Source organism: Clarias gariepinus, chromosome 3, assembly GCF_024256425.1.
Source record: "Clarias gariepinus isolate MV-2021 ecotype Netherlands chromosome 3, CGAR_prim_01v2, whole genome shotgun sequence".
In the NCBI taxonomy this organism is placed as follows: Eukaryota; Metazoa; Chordata; class Actinopteri; order Siluriformes; family Clariidae; genus Clarias; species Clarias gariepinus.
The window spans coordinates 33,402,400-33,417,925 of record NC_071102.1 but is presented as its reverse complement, the minus strand read 5'-3'; the positions used below and the strand labels follow the sequence as shown (position 1 = coordinate 33,417,925).

Genomic DNA, 15,526 nt, shown 5'->3' with positions numbered 1-15,526 from the left:
ATACTGGAGTTTTAGATAATAAGCAGGAAGAGGGCAATCTCTCAGCACAGAAAACACTGTTTTAGACGGTGCAGGTCAAGAAACCCATCAGCCAAGTGCTTTGACTAAGATTGCATGAATGAGAAAGTGTCTGTTCTAGTCTAAGCAGTAAATTCTGTCTCTGACTTTCTGGTTCCACAGCTGTCCAAAAGCGTTAATGACAGAAAAGAGTCGCGGATCTGAAGGACATATACTTTAGTAGCACAAGCATGACCTTGTCTACACCCTTGCTGTTTTTTGTTTGTTTGTTTGTTGGTTTTTTTGTGATGATGTTCACATTCAGCATAAGCTCATCTGGTGAATTAGCTGCTTTCTGATTCTGTTGTTGTTCTTGTTGTTCTTGATGATATTATTTTGTGACAGTCACGACTGTACATAAAAATCCAAGTTAAGTCTTAGATTAATTGATCTCAAGTCTAATTAATCCCAGGCTCAATTACAAGTGAAAATCCAAAAACAATAATCTGCTAAGTCAAAGTCCTGCTCTGGTTCACTTACTGTACCAAAGTGCGGGGGGAAAAAGCACACCTGAACACTTATCACTTATTTATAGAGTCTGCAAGTTGTTAAAAACAATTTTTAAACAACACTTTACACACATTTATCAAACACATTATTACCTGAGCAGCTGTACTTTCGTAGGAAAAACATCTAAAAACAATTCAAAGCAATCATGACTTTATACCTTCCTAGAATTTGTGTTCCGTAATTATTTTGTTTTTCTCATTAGTGCCACAAGTGGGCCTTAAGAGACACATCCTTGCCAGATGTGGCCCACATCCAGTTGCTTTCTGGGTTACCGTTCATAATTAATATTTATATTTAAGTCCAAATTTTTTTTTTGTCAATGACTACAATGTTTTATTCATTAAAGAATTACACATTATTTTTCCTCTATTTATCCATGGCAATGAGTTTGTTAGTAAAGCATTTAAAAATATAAGCAGTTTTGCCTTTTTTTTCTTTAAGTTAATAAGATAAAAAAATATATACAGAACATTACCAAGAAGTAATAATAATCTGTCACTGACACTGGAGACTCATTCCAAAAAAAGGTTACATAAACTTCTCCTCATACTCCTAAAATATCCCTGTATTAACAAATCTATATTTAAAAGTAAGTTATATGGATCAACCACAAATCTGTATATTGTTTCTATAGCAATTAGGGGCAGCCCTAGAGATTCTGTTCCCCTTGAATGCCAAATCTATTGGCCCCCAACATTAAGAAAGCCAACCTTTTTTTTAATTGCATAACATTCTTAAGGGCCCCCTGACACTGAGGAATTGCTCATACATGGTAAAATTCTCAGTGTTGATTGAACACGTCATGAGTCCAACTGGCCCTTAATAAAGACTGTAGGGTGTTCAGTTAACACTGGGAATTTGCTGTGTAACCATAATCCCGAATTCAACCCCCCCCTGACAGGAACTCCTGACAGCAACAGTAATGTTCGGGTGCTTTGTAACTTCTGACCGATAAGAATAGAGAATTCGATGAAACTGCACTGTGATACAGTATAAAGGAGAAATATTTCTATACAGACCATGACAAGTTATAATAAATCACTGTCAGCAACAAAGTGCGCGATCACAGATACTTGCCTGAGTGTGTGTGCTGCAGAAAGGACTTGGATGGAATATAATTAAAACAAAAGAAATGTCTTTATACCTGGATGTATTTTTATATGATGTGCACAATTGGATTATTTTTTTTATAGATTTATTGTAATATTTAATTTTTTATCTTTAATTATTGAAAGCTACTTTTTATTGCAATATTGTTAAAATCATGCTAATTTTTATATTTCTGAGCTATGAAACAATTCTGTGCCTTTTTTAAAATAACTATTTTATATTGTCATTAAAATATTCAGTCTAAACGTGTATTGTAATGTAAATGACAATATGATGTTATGGTGCTGTAAGATATGCTGGAGTTTATGGCTCAATTTACTGTGTGAGGATTGAAATGTCTGCTGACTGGAGATCCTGATGTAATATGTATATATACAAGATATGTTTATAGCTGAATTCTGTCAGGTACATTCTGGGGCATTCTGCCTGAAAAATAAAAATAAAAAATGCACTTTTTAAAATAAATGCACAAATGTTAACATGCTGACTCCAAATCCAGACACAATGTTTTTACCCTATTCATATAAAAGCAGGGATTGTTGGATAACTCATGCTTCCTCTGAGATATGGAACACCATTTCATCTTTTATGAACAGTCAAACATTTCCCAACACTTTTTGTCAAGTTCCCTTTTCTATATTTTTTTACTAGGAATTAAGGCTTTAAAGATTTATACTCCAATATGGTATAAAAACGGTAACTTATTTATTTAAGGTTTCACCGTGTTTGCAGTTAAAAGTCTCTCCTATACATATATATATATATATATATATATATATATATATATATTTTTTTTTTATTCCCGGTATGATTTCACAAAACATTTTACATGGAGTGACTCATATACCTTTGGGATGTGTAAACTACACTTTAAAACACAAACCTACCTTTATCCTCTCTGTTTCTAACCAGTATTGCTCTTGTTACAGTAATGGCTATTTTGATGTTTACAATGCCACTGACCCTAATTTACTAAAATCTTTGCTAGCGCATGAGATCAAAACATCAGCATATATAGCATGCACGTATCTACAGTATATCAATCATGAGAACGTTATAAATGTCCGTTATTATATAATCACTTCATAAAAGTTAAAACTTTAAAACTTATTATAAGATAAGTACACCCTATAATCCAGTAACATTTCAACAATCCAGTAGATCCTTCTTCCTTTAGCAACAATAGCTTGAAGTAAACACTTTCTGTTAGGTCAATTTGGAGAAATTTCCCATTTGGCCACTCCACTTTTGCTTCTGTTCACTGATGTTTGAAATTCTTTGTTTATGCACAGCTCTCTTCAGACCCGACCACAGTGTCTCAACGGAGTTGTGGTCTGGACTTGAGGTCTGGTTGAGGAAGCAATTTTTTTCTACTTTGGCAATTTGGATGCCAATTTGCTGGTGTTATTGGGATGCATGATCCAATTTAGCCCGGCTTGATCTGCTGGACAGATGACCTCACATATTCACAAGAATATTCTAGTATAAAGTAAAGTTTCCCTGGTTATTGGGAAAGTTCAAATCATCACCATGCTTGACAGACATGATAAGTTTGTATATTAGCAAGTGCTGTCAATATTGCATCAATAATAACGAGCTAACTTATGTAATTAATCTAGAAATCTAATTAATCATATGAGGCAAATTAATCATATGAGCAAGTTTGACCCTAGTGGCTGTGTGATAATGGCACATTTAATGTAGATGATAAGATGACTGAGGAAACCAATCACCAGTTGTGCTGAAAAGCTAATTTTATTATAAAAAGTTTCCAGGTGGTAGTTTGGGGAAAAAATAAGTTGTGTGCTCGAGCTACCTTCAATGTTAACTATTTTTACAAGAATGCAATAAATGTTAGACACCGGAAAGGGCTATATAAGTAAGGCAGTTTGGCAGAAGCTACTTTTAGCTTTTGGAGACCACAGGAGCATCAGCAAGTAACCATATATACCTCGGTGTGACACCACATCACACCCAAGTCAGAACTGCACTCATGCACGCTGAGCGTCTCAAAAACAGCCAAAGTATGTGCTAGCCAATTGCGCTAGCCAAGTTGAAAAGGAGATAACACACATGGAGTATACCATTCGAGGGATTTTAATTTAACATTTGTTACATGTTTAAGATATTATAAAACTGCATAATTTGTTTCCTCTTACCAGTTTCCCATACATTTCTTTTCAAACATTGCACATTTTTAATACAAGTAAATCTAAGTGTTTTTAAATTGTGATTAATAGTGGGTCATTTAAGTGTGACCAAATGTGCAAAAAGAAAAAAATCAGGAATGGGCAAATACTTTTTCATGTTTTTTTACACTTTTTCATGACAAAGTCATGCCCTACAGTATATTGTTTTAGAGAGAATGTTTTTTTTTCCTAGCCACACTTTCATAAAAGCCATACTTTATTATTTTTCCTTTCATTTTTTTGTGTGTGTATCCATGAACAGGAGATGTGAAGGTCACATGGTGTGGCGTTGGGCTTGTCTTTACGTCTATGGGTGTTACCATTAATTTATGGCTTAAGATAATTTAACTGATAAATTACATAAGTCATTCACCCACTGTACCACTGTCATAAAATCTAGCTACAGTAAATCTAGCTATGGGGACTAAAACTGTTTCTTGTACCTGGCTGTAAACATGTTTATTTCTGTTGTATTAACGAGTTTTAACATGGCATTCTATGGGGATTGACTGAGTTTTGGAGCCAGTCCCAAGCGGACACTTGAGGAAATGCGTGTTTTGGTTGTCGCCTATGCCACAGGTTGGCCTATGGTTAATCAATGATGGGCTTAATTAAAACACAGAGAAATCAAATGAGTTACTTGTATGAAGACAGCTTTTAACTGGTTTAGTAACAGATTTGACCTTTTGAGGATATAACTTCATGACTTAAACACAACTGCTAAATCCAGACAACGGATAATACTGCAAATATCTGTATAATCATAACTTGTCAAATAGCGTCTTTATCTCAAACAGCAAATGCAATCCAATTTGGACACTGTTGAGAATATTTATGTGAAGACAGCTTGTTAGGTTCTCTTGCTCTCTCTCTCTCTCTCTCTGACCATTAAATGCAAGCTGGGTTGTGAAATATGGAACACTGTTACAAACTAATAGCTTGCTGCAAATTATGTCCTTTGAAACAACAAAAGTGTCAGATTTTACTGATTTGATTTTATAAAATACACTGGGAAAAAAATCCATAATAATGAAAGATGTTTACTTCTTTCTCTTAATGACAACACCAGACTATTTTCGCCTCTGGCATCATTCAAGTGCCGCATGCAAAAAATCTGAACAATCTGACTTTTAGTTCCCAGGAATGCAACCTGTGAATTCACAGAGGATTCGATAGCAGATGATCCGAGTCAGGTGTGATAGAGCTGGCAAAACATCTCATTTCACAGTGCAGTGAAGTGTGACAAAAAAAATTGGTATGGAACAGCACTTATCTGTAGGCACTCAGTGAATCATCTGCATTCGTAGCAGAATTAATAACAATAATGTTCTCTTGGCATTATAAGTGCACAAACTTGAAACCAGGGTGACACAAAAACGTTCAACCTTCTGGCCTCCGGTTCTGTGGAATTTGATCATATCTTATAGTCTGACATCCATCTTAGATCTCCATCTTATATATTTTACCAGCCTGTTAAGCCTTTTAGTTGGCACTGAAATCACGGTCACGTGGATGCGCATGACAGGTGCACTTTTATTCACACAGACATAAGCACTTTCACACACTCACATACTTGCATTTATTGTCTTTGTGCTTGGTGAAGGGGGTAAGGGCAGGGTGCAGAATACAGGGTGCAGAATACAGCCTTCACAAGATTAAAAAGTCAGCAAGAAAAAAATAATTTTGTTTTATTTCTGGTATTTGATGATTCCAAGACTGTCCGAGGAATACCGTGCACGAGGTTGGAATGCAGCCAGGATAGGATAACTAATCAGACCACTACACACATACTCACTGGCACATTCATTCACCGCTCATAGCAGTTTCACACAGCCAATCCATCCATCATTCTGTTTTTAGCAAGTTGGAGAAAACTGGAGAAACCAACAGGATCAAAAGTGCCGACAGTAACCTAACTACAGAATCAAACCTTGCATACTGAAACTGTAAGTGCTCAATCATTGTTCCTTTGCTCAATAAGACCTCCATTCATTTTTCACGAGTTGGCTAAGTCCCATTAAAAGCTTTAAACTGGGATGTAAAACAGCAAGGTCAGACTGAGACCGATAAAAATAGAGACTGGAGAATCAAGCCATGTTTATTAACATCCAAGTCGAGTTCAGAGATCTTTAGCTCAGATTTTTCTCTTTTCTTTAAATATGTAAATTAAATTGTATACTGAAATTTAATCTTGTTGTATTACATCGTTTTTGCCAGCATGGCAGCTAGCTATTGGAGCAGTATAACCTGACTATCGGAGTTTGTAGGAATTTTAGAGTTTGTGGTTTGGAGTCATAGTTTGTGGAAATGTTCTTTCTTTCACTATCAAACATAACCCTGATTAACACTGTTGATTATTTATGGTGCAACTTCACCACCAATGAGCAGTCACATTCATTTATGATTTTTTCATCCTTCCAGATGATAATAATGCCTTGGACTGTTTCTAACCAAATTCCAGACATTTTTACATTTTCTTTGCTTGATGCAGACCAGTAATTTGACTTTATTGAACGGCACTTTGTTTGTTGGCCAGGCAATGTAGATTTGTTCTTTTATTTTACACAGATTGGCCATCATGATTGAACAGTAAACAATAAGCGAAATCCGTTAAATAAACCGGCGGCGAGGAAGAATGCCAGGAGAAACTATCTGTGAATAAAGGGTATGTGCTGGATGACTTTACCCAGGCTACCAATATCGACTGAGGTTTATTGCAATAGAAAGCACAGGAATCCAAGCTATTGGATCCGAGATCAGCAAAAGAGAGTCAGAATACTGTACAGTAGGTTTGTGACCCAGGTGAGATTCAAGTCACGGATCTGAGATGTGAGGTTTTATCACTGCTGGTCAAATTTTACTCATTCCATGGCAGGCTGACATAGAGCCAAAGAAATGGATGCGCATTGTTCCTCCTCTCGATTTCTTATCAGTACACTTGATTGCAATATACATTTAGATGTTGACCACTTAGCATCCCAAATACTTTTATTGATATAAATTGGAATTGCATCATGATTCGCTTATCTTTGTTCTGCTTAAATTATTAAGAAGAGAGTTGAAAAGCTTTGGCGTGTTAATGAATATATCTCTTGAGGAAGCCAACTGATTGCTCATTCATTACACCACACTAATACACCAAGCTAATTGTTTCCAATGTGCTGCATTTCTAAGCTTCAATTAAAAAATATTTTCTAAAATGAAGCAATTTGCTGTCTAATAAAATAATTAGTGCAGAGTTTAATGGCTTTGACATAGTATGTATAGTTCAGGTCTATGTCCTGCTAAAAATAGTTAAGATTTTCTTTAGATTGAATGGAGCAGCCTGAAAGTGTGGCTTGGTAAAGACAAGCAGGGTGTGAGATGGAGTCGAGAAATGTAGGTAGAAAGGGGAGGGAGGGAAGAAGAGACAAAGAAGGAACGTGGACAGTGAACAGAAATGAAATGACAAAAAGAAGATGGGCAGAGAGAGAGAGAGAGAGAGAGAGAGAGAGAGAGACTATAGCCTGGAGCATCACAGAGGGATGAGGCGCGGCTGCAAAACAGGGGGAAGCGAATCTGAGAACCTGACCCAAGCAAGGTGAGTAAAGAACCTTGACTCTTGTAATGATCCTTTTCTGTTACGATACATTTGAAATTAAGATGCATAACATGCATTAAAAAAAACTACATATGATAACAAACTTCTAATAATTTTATCTTCTCATAATAACAGGACAACATAAATGGTTTATTATAATGCCTCGCTCTGAATGCATGATCCTGTTTAACTGAACAAGGAGGACCTTTTCTACCCTCAATATATGTACAAAACATGTGTCTCGTCTCCATACTGATCAGTTTTGTTTTCATTTTTTAAAATCTGGTCACCATCATAATTTGTTGTCTAGGTAGCCCCGGTGTAAATATATTCATTGTTTTTTCCAAGAGCAGTGGGGACTTGTCACTGCCTTTAAATCGGACATTTACTGCATGGAACTAAACATCCTTTTGGTCCACCATACACCTCTGAGGGAGAAAAAAGGATCACAATTCCAATGTCCTGTGCCTGTTATTCTATGGAAAACTTGTTCAATCTTCCAGATTGTTGGCAAAAAAAAAAGTTTAAATTTTAAAAAAGAAAGTCCAAGTGGAAAGAAAAAACAAAAAACCTAAATGCACAACAAGGCATGTGGAGAAAGGGAAGGAGAGATATCCTCCTCATATCACAGTATGTCAAGTTTCAAAAGCTAAGCTGATTATTCTTTCACTCAGGTAAGAGTTTCATTTTCAGCCATTGTGCTGTAGGGTGTCATTTTGGACAAGGCTGGAAGAGAAAAAGTGGTCTGTCGCTGTTCTTTCAGATACTTTAACAGAAAAAAAAAAAAGTGTGAAAGCCCAAAATAATTTACCATGACAAGATGTCTGTGTTGGTCTGATGGTGTAAAAGCACTTAGTAAATTTCTGATGGCTAATATTTATGAATGCTCAGAAATGGATGACACTCTTAATAACTCAGTAGTTGTTTTTTTGTGGGGTTTTTTCTTTAAATTTAATCTGTTCTGGGTCTGTTTTAGAAAGCACCACTTATTCTGACAACTTTAAGTAGTGCCTTTAAGCATTTTACTTGTTCATCATATTTTTGTAATTGTGTGTTGTTAGAGTTTCGACATCAGTGCTTTGATAAGTGCAATTTTTTTTCCTGACATGGTGAAGTCTAAACATTAGTCTTTATTAGTCTTTCATTTAATTACATTTCATTAGTCTTTCTGGGTTCTCTGTTAAATGAAAAGATGCGATTTGTATTATTAATTAAAAAAAAAAATTACCATTCTTTTTTTAAAAGTCCAATTTTGGCTAATTCCATTTTCTTTCCTTTTGAGAACGTGAATTGACATTTTTTAACGTTTTAATAATGATGTACACTTAGTTTTATGTATATAATAAAACATGGACTCTAATATAACTTTGACATTTCCTCCGAAACCTTGTAAGTTTTCATTCATACAAATCACAAAATAAAAAAGAAAGTGGTCAAGGTTAATGGACAGAGTGAATGAATGGATGGATGGATGGATGGATGGATGGATGGATGGATGGATGGATGGATGGGTAAATGGATGGATTGGTGGATGGATGGATTGGTGGATGGGAGCATGCATAGATGGTTGGATGGGTGCAAGAATGGATGGATGGATAGATAGATGGATAGATTGGTTGATGATTGAGTTTAACCCTCTATCTGCATTTCACTAATGTCACCTACTATTAGCTCTACCTATTGTGACTTATTTTTTTTGGAGTAAACCTAGCTAAGAAGCAGTACATTCCCACATCATCCTTGTGCTGCTGGCTTAAAAAAATGCATATCTGTGCAGAGTCTTGAAATTATGATTCTAAATCATGTATGTCACAAGTACCGGTGTAGAAGTTCAGGATGTAAAATTCACTTCTTTTAAACCTTCTTAATATATATGTAAATTCTGTTCATACAAACGAAACAATATATCTCCCAAAACAGTCTGAAAGTTTTTTTTTATCACATCTGCGTAAACATTATTTTTCTGCTGTAGTCAGCTGATTAATAATGTAGCCCCTGAGACTCTTTATGTGCCCCTGCAGGAGCAGGGAAGGATCAGGCTATTTAAGCAGGGCTTCAGCATTCTAAAAGGCACAATTTGAAAAATATTCAGTGACTCACAAACTATTACATTTACAACATCTGTAATGTATATTTTACAGATTATTTCATGCTGCACCCTTGCGTGTCCCACAAACAAATAGACTCTTAATAACAAGGGAATTTTAAAATATGTGCATTTATAAACAACACTTTTTATCAGCACAAAAATGTCTCAACATAAGTATGGCTGTTGCAATCGCCTTAACACTAATGGGAAGTTTTTCTTTATGAACACAAGGATCTTTGCTTTGTCACCAGGTAGTTAGATTCATCTCTCTTCCACTCCGTATCTAGCCATACTAAACAAGCTCTCATTGGAAAGAGAGACAGAGAGGTAGGCTCAGCTCACGGGAGCAAGTGCTTGGAATCAATCTTTATTGATCCTCCAGCAGGTCAGTGTTTTTTCGCATTTGCTGATGGGAAACTTGGACCTGCGCCGTTGAAGGGCGAGCCAGCAGTTGCTCCATCAAAGATATCTCCTTCAATATTTTCATCATGCTCTAAGATAGACTACATGTTTGTCTTTATTTAACTGCTTTTGTGATAAAGTTTGCTGTGGCCAATGTTTTCATTACAAAATACAGAATAAAAATTCACTCTTTCCAAAGTTCCACTCTGACCTCATGCTGTGTGTGCTGCTGTGTCCGTGACTTGAATCATCAGAAATAAAACTGGCACTGGGCGATAGACCAGACATCTGATGATGATATCTTGAATAAAGGAACAGTTATTTAGTATTTCTCCCAGGTGACAAATAACTCCTTAGCTGTTGATCGGCATTTATTACAGAATGTGTTTATTTAAGTTAAATACAACTAAAATTAACAATTTAAAAATATGTGCAAAAACAAAAGCACACATTTCATCACAGTGAGAATCAACAGAGTACATACTGTATAAACTTCCTGGACAGAAGAAGTGCAAAACGATTGAGAGAGAGAGAGAGAGAGAATGCAAGAGAGTTTAAGAAAGACATTAAGGCTGCAGGAAGAGAAGAAAACAAATGAGCTGTCCGAATTCATTTGGCTCAGTGGAGGTAAAAAGACGATTCCCAGGAGAGAAGTGAGCATGAGCTGTGCTTGAACATCGTGATATCAGTAACATCAGCATTTCTACAATTCACCATCCTCGCCTTCGTCTCGGATTGTTTCATTTCATCCTACTGTGCGTATGACCTTAATATAAATTGATCTCCTAAGATAAAGGCAGAGTCAGGATTTCATTTGATCGGAATAGACAGTGGAATTGCTAACCATGAATCTTTATGAGGGTAAAATCTAATGCAAATGCTCATCAAGGAAAAGTGTCAAGCTGAGCGCAGAACATTATGACATTATCTGGAGCAGCTTGACATGTAGAACAGAGAAAGTTGGGGAAAAAATAATAAAAGACAAAGTGTGCCTAGCTATCTGGAAAATCAGTAATTGCAGCATACATGCATTGAGAGATTACTTTGTTAAGTTGTTGTGCATTATGATTAGAATGTAATTTCTGCTTCATATAGTTTGCACAGAATAAGAATTAGATTTTATTCCAAATATCATTGCATTTATTTGTGGTAGACAAGCATAATAATTACGCTAAGAGGTGAAGTGAAAATCTGCTACACAGAGGTTAACAGCTTAAGGTAGTGCAATGATGCATGTGATGACCCGTGTCAATGTGTCAAAACGACAAGCACATCTTTTAAATAACTCTTCTTTTTTCCCAGGCAGGACACATCTGAGAAGCTGGCCCTTCAGAATCATGGATTCTGTCTTTACCTCCTCTATTCCTACCATGTGTCAAAGCTTGAACCTGTCCTTCTTCTGTCAACATGACCCGAACTCCACAACTCTGTCTTCCATCAATGCACCAAACTTTGGTTTGTCCTATTTCACCATGACTTTCGGGATTCTTTCAAACCTTATTGGCCTGGCCATCGTCTCCGCGTCCTATACCCGCTTTCACCACCGAGCCAAGACACCGTTTCTGTTGCTAGCAGCTGCTCTGCTTTTAAGCGACCTGGCGGGTCATTTGGTCACCGGTGCGTTCGCCTTGCACCTGCATCTAGGAAGAGTCAGAAGGCAACGATCATCCAGCAGGGAAGCGAATGAGCCCCCTCAGATTTTTTGCAAAGTTTTTGGTGCCTGTATGGTCTTTTTCGGCTTGACTCCTCTCCTCTTGGGTAGTGCCATGGCCGTGGAGCGATGCATGGGCATCACACAACCGATCCAGCACTCTGCTGTAGCCACCACAGCCCATATTCGCCTTGGTGTCCTCCTGCTAATCACCATGGCGCTTACTTTAGCAGCGCTTCCCTTGCTTAATGTGGGTACCTATGAACCTCAGTTCCCTGGTACCTGGTGTTTTCTTCCAGTACAAGGTGCTCTCTCGAGTGCGGATGCCGGACTGGCGTTGGCCTTCTCGAGTCTGGGACTGACAGCTCTAACAGTCTCTGTACTGTGTAATGCTGTGAGTGGGCTGACGTTACTGCAAGCCAGGTTTAACAACCAAGGAGCAAAACTCACCGCCTCCAGGAGACGCCGATCGTCCATGTCATCTGTGCATTCGCTGGATGTGGAGATGATGGTGCAGCTTGTGGTCATAACCGTGGTGTCCTCTGTCTGCTGGAGCCCCTTCCTTGTAAGTGGACAAATTAAATGCTAAAGAAGTAGTCTGAAACTTAAAGAGCCCTCTGTTACCTTTTGAGGTACTGTCCACACATATAATGATAGCACACATACCCATTAACTGATCATTTTTGTGTTTTCATGTAGACAGAGATTCGAAGGGTAAAAAACAAGAAATACCCATATGTGTGTGTGAATAGAGCATGGGATTAACTGCTTTTCCCAAACTGAGGCCAATTTACAATATACTGATCCATTACATATTTTTTCTAGTAGTATGTAATATAACATGTGATATATTAGTATGTAATATAGAGTGTGTGGTATTTGGTGTGCTATTTTATTATACTATTATATGTGTATTATATAGTATATGTATTATATAATTATTATTTTATTATGTGTGACTCTCACTCAGAAATCCACTCCAGGAAAAAAGTAACATCTCCTTTTTGAGTAGATCACAGTTACTGTGATACAGTTGCTTACTTTTTGAGAGAAGGGGGGGGGGCTTTAAGAAATTGCAAATTGTTGCTTTAATGCATCTAATAGTAAAATTATACAGAAGCAATTAATGTAACAAACTGGCCCTTAAGATGGAAGAGAGAGTGCGAGAGAGAGAGAAATCATGACAAAATGTTCAAGTCAAAGCAGGACATGTAATTGTTCAGGATAAACGAACAGAGTTCTAGTAAAAAAATAAATAAAAAAAACCTCCCTTTATTTCTCTACATAATCCTCTGCTAAACTAATGCATTTTTTCCATGCATTTATTTACTAGTGCTTAGATAACATCAGGGTTTTCTCAGTGTGCCAGAGCTTCATATCTCCAATGTTCCCTCCCAGGAACCCCTTTAATGGCCCAAACATGTGGAAATGGCTTGGAGCGAGGTCAGGACTATACGGGGGGCGTGGCAAAACTTCCAGCCATGTACAAGTAGTGTGGATGAATGATTGTGTGTGCAGTTCCCATAGACAATTATGTTTCTTTCTCAACTTGGCGACAAGTTATCTGTCAGTTTTCAAGGATCAGGTGTTCCACTTGCTAAATGTTCACAGGAACGATAGCAATGATCTCCAAGCCACCTCAGCTGGGATCAGCAATCATGAACGTACAGCCTTCTTTAAAATTTTGCACCATCAAAATGTTTATTGTGGCTAAGGTCTCATTACCTTACTGTGGTGAAGTCTTCTGCAAATGCCAATCGTTTTTATGTTTTCATTTACCAGAAATTTCAGCACTGGTCCTTGTTTGACTTGAACGCTCTATTACAAACTGCCCCTTAAGTGAATCCCTTAAATCGTATGGAATTTTGTGAATGTTTTTGAGCTATAATAAAAGTCCAGGAGGATTACCTATGACAGCATAACTAAAATGGTAGAGCCAGACATGAGGGCTCCCCGGGGTGTAAAGCAACTGATCACTTTACACTAGCAGTAGACACTAGCAGTTCACTCAGGTATTACAGCACGAGACCATTTCATGCTTTATACGTCAAAAGTACTATTTTAAAATTGATGCAAAATTTCCCTGGGAGCCAATGCAGTGTGGATGAGAAAGGGGTGAGGTGCTTGTATCTGCTGGTTCTAATGAGGACTCTCGCTGCTGCATTCTGATATAACTGAAGGTTGTTTATGGAAAAGAAAATCCTAGTTAAAAAAAAAAGTACTGCACAATTATATGCAGAAAATACAACTTGTGTGAAGAGGTAGGTTTGGGTGATGGCATTTCTTGATATTCAGAATTGTTGGTGTTTCCTTGTTGCAGATTTACATCTTCATGTCAGTGAGACAATTCTACCGAGGCAAAACGGATCCAGACCCACAGTATAAGCACCTCCTTCTGCTTTGTTTGAGGATGGCATCCTGGAACCAAATCCTGGACCCATGGGTGTATATCCTTCTGAGACGGGCCGTGCTGCGGCGAGTGTGTGGTCTGCTTTGGCCCAGCAGGGTGATTTTAAACCAGAGCAGCTCGTACAGAAGTTCAGAGCGACAGGAATTCCATTTGCACTGACATCACCATGCTCACACAGCTTCCACAAGACTGAGAGACAGTGATTACTATTGAAAGCTACAATGTCAATATGTCACGATCATATTCTTGTAAACAAGTCTTCTACGATGTTTATTTAGGAATGCAAAATGAACTGAAACACAAACATATGCTTTAATTTAAAAGCTGAAAGCTGGACTAATATTTTACAAAAGTTTCATTAATTTTGACTGTTAAAACTACAATCGGCTCCGGAATTATTGGCACCCATTATGAAGGTAAGCAAAAATCAATATATTGAAGGAAGAGCCGATGCAATGGCTGACATCATTAACACAAAATATTTAAAAAATGAATGTTTTTGTGAAACAAAAGACTGATTTTCTTTATGTAAGGAATGCATGTGTCTAATGTCTAAGTGCATCATTTATGTAGTTGTACAGTATGTGTGTATAATTTTTTTTATTGAAATTTTTATAAGAGCACAACACAGGGTTCTTTAAAGGTTCTGTACGGGTTCACTGGATGTATAGCTTACTAGAAAGCTCTACTTGGAATATCTTGTGATTTTGTTGTATGTTCTATAGACAACTCATATGACTCTAATCATGTGTTCACGTGACTAAGCACTAAAGCGACAGACGATCATATATTTTTAATATATGTGTGTGTGTGACATTTTCCTCGGATTCGAGCTGTGATTTTAGCGGCAGGTGCTGAAAGCGACAAGTATTCATACCATGTAGTGTATTTGTTAGGTTTGTGTTGAACTTGTTTGTATTAGAAGCTATTTATAGCTACTACTATTTCTCGTGTAAACTAAAAATACCCTGGGCAGGACACAGCCAGAAACGACACACATTGTGACATTCTTACACTAGAAGTGTGACAAGCAAGTATGAGCGTAAACCAAGGATCGTTCTTCCAAATGTGTGACAACAAAAAAATCTTTATATGCAACATTTTGCAGTTGTTCTGCATCTTCTCACAAAGGTTGAAATACAGTCCTACATCGTGTCTGTAAAGTGTCGTTTAATATTATAGAACTGTGTAAACAACTTTAGGCTTGTTGTATTGTGTTTCTGGTTGTGAACTGATTTATGTTATACGAGAGGAGAGAAACTAGTCTACTTTTATTTTGAAAAATGACTCCATTTCGGCCATTTTGGACCTATGGTTGAATCCCAAACGCCTTGTTTTTCGCACTATGTAGGGTGGAAAGTTTACTCATCCATGCCCTAAGTAGGGCTTCTGTGTAGGCATAAGTCTAGGATTTACACCCTGCTCCAAAAAAACAAGCAGGGCGTATTTGCGAATCTTATTAACATGTTAATATGTAATAACAGAGCAAATACGACTTGTATGCATGTGATAGCATGTGATAGGAGTT

At 37.2% G+C, this 15,526-nt stretch overlaps 2 protein-coding genes across 9 annotated transcripts in view; both read left to right on the top strand.

The window, feature by feature from the left end:
• The window catches only part of LOC128519142 (adhesion G protein-coupled receptor E5), a 181,557-nt gene extending 179,393 nt beyond the window's left edge, over window positions 1–2,164 (top strand). For all 8 annotated transcript variants that reach the window (XM_053492739.1, XM_053492738.1, XM_053492745.1 and 5 more), the window contains one exon: window positions 181–2,164. In XM_053492739.1, coding sequence (XP_053348714.1) covers window positions 181–222 — 42 coding nt within the window. In that variant the 3' untranslated portion in view covers window positions 223–2,164. The remainder of the gene's footprint in view (window positions 1–180) is intronic.
• A 5,211-nt stretch (window positions 2,165–7,375) lies between these two features.
• On the top strand, window positions 7,376–14,157 carry ptger1c (prostaglandin E receptor 1c (subtype EP1)). Its single transcript, XM_053493417.1, has 3 exons — window positions 7,376–7,446; window positions 11,240–12,153; window positions 13,909–14,157. The coding sequence occupies exons 2-3, from the start codon at window positions 11,275–11,277 to the stop codon at window positions 14,155–14,157; spliced, it is 1,128 nt and encodes a 375-aa protein (XP_053349392.1). The 5' UTR covers window positions 7,376–7,446; window positions 11,240–11,274.
• Window positions 14,158–15,526: the final 1,369 nt, after the last annotated feature.

Bases quoted from the DNA above. Each gene is read 5' to 3' on its own strand.
- ptger1c (XM_053493417.1), top strand. From the start codon at position 11,275: ATGGATTCTGTCTTTACCTCCTCTATTCCTACCATGTGTCAAAGCTTG. The intron at 12,154-13,908 runs GTAAGTGGACAA...TCCTTGTTGCAG, and splicing joins TCTGCTGGAGCCCCTTCCTT to ATTTACATCTTCATGTCAGT.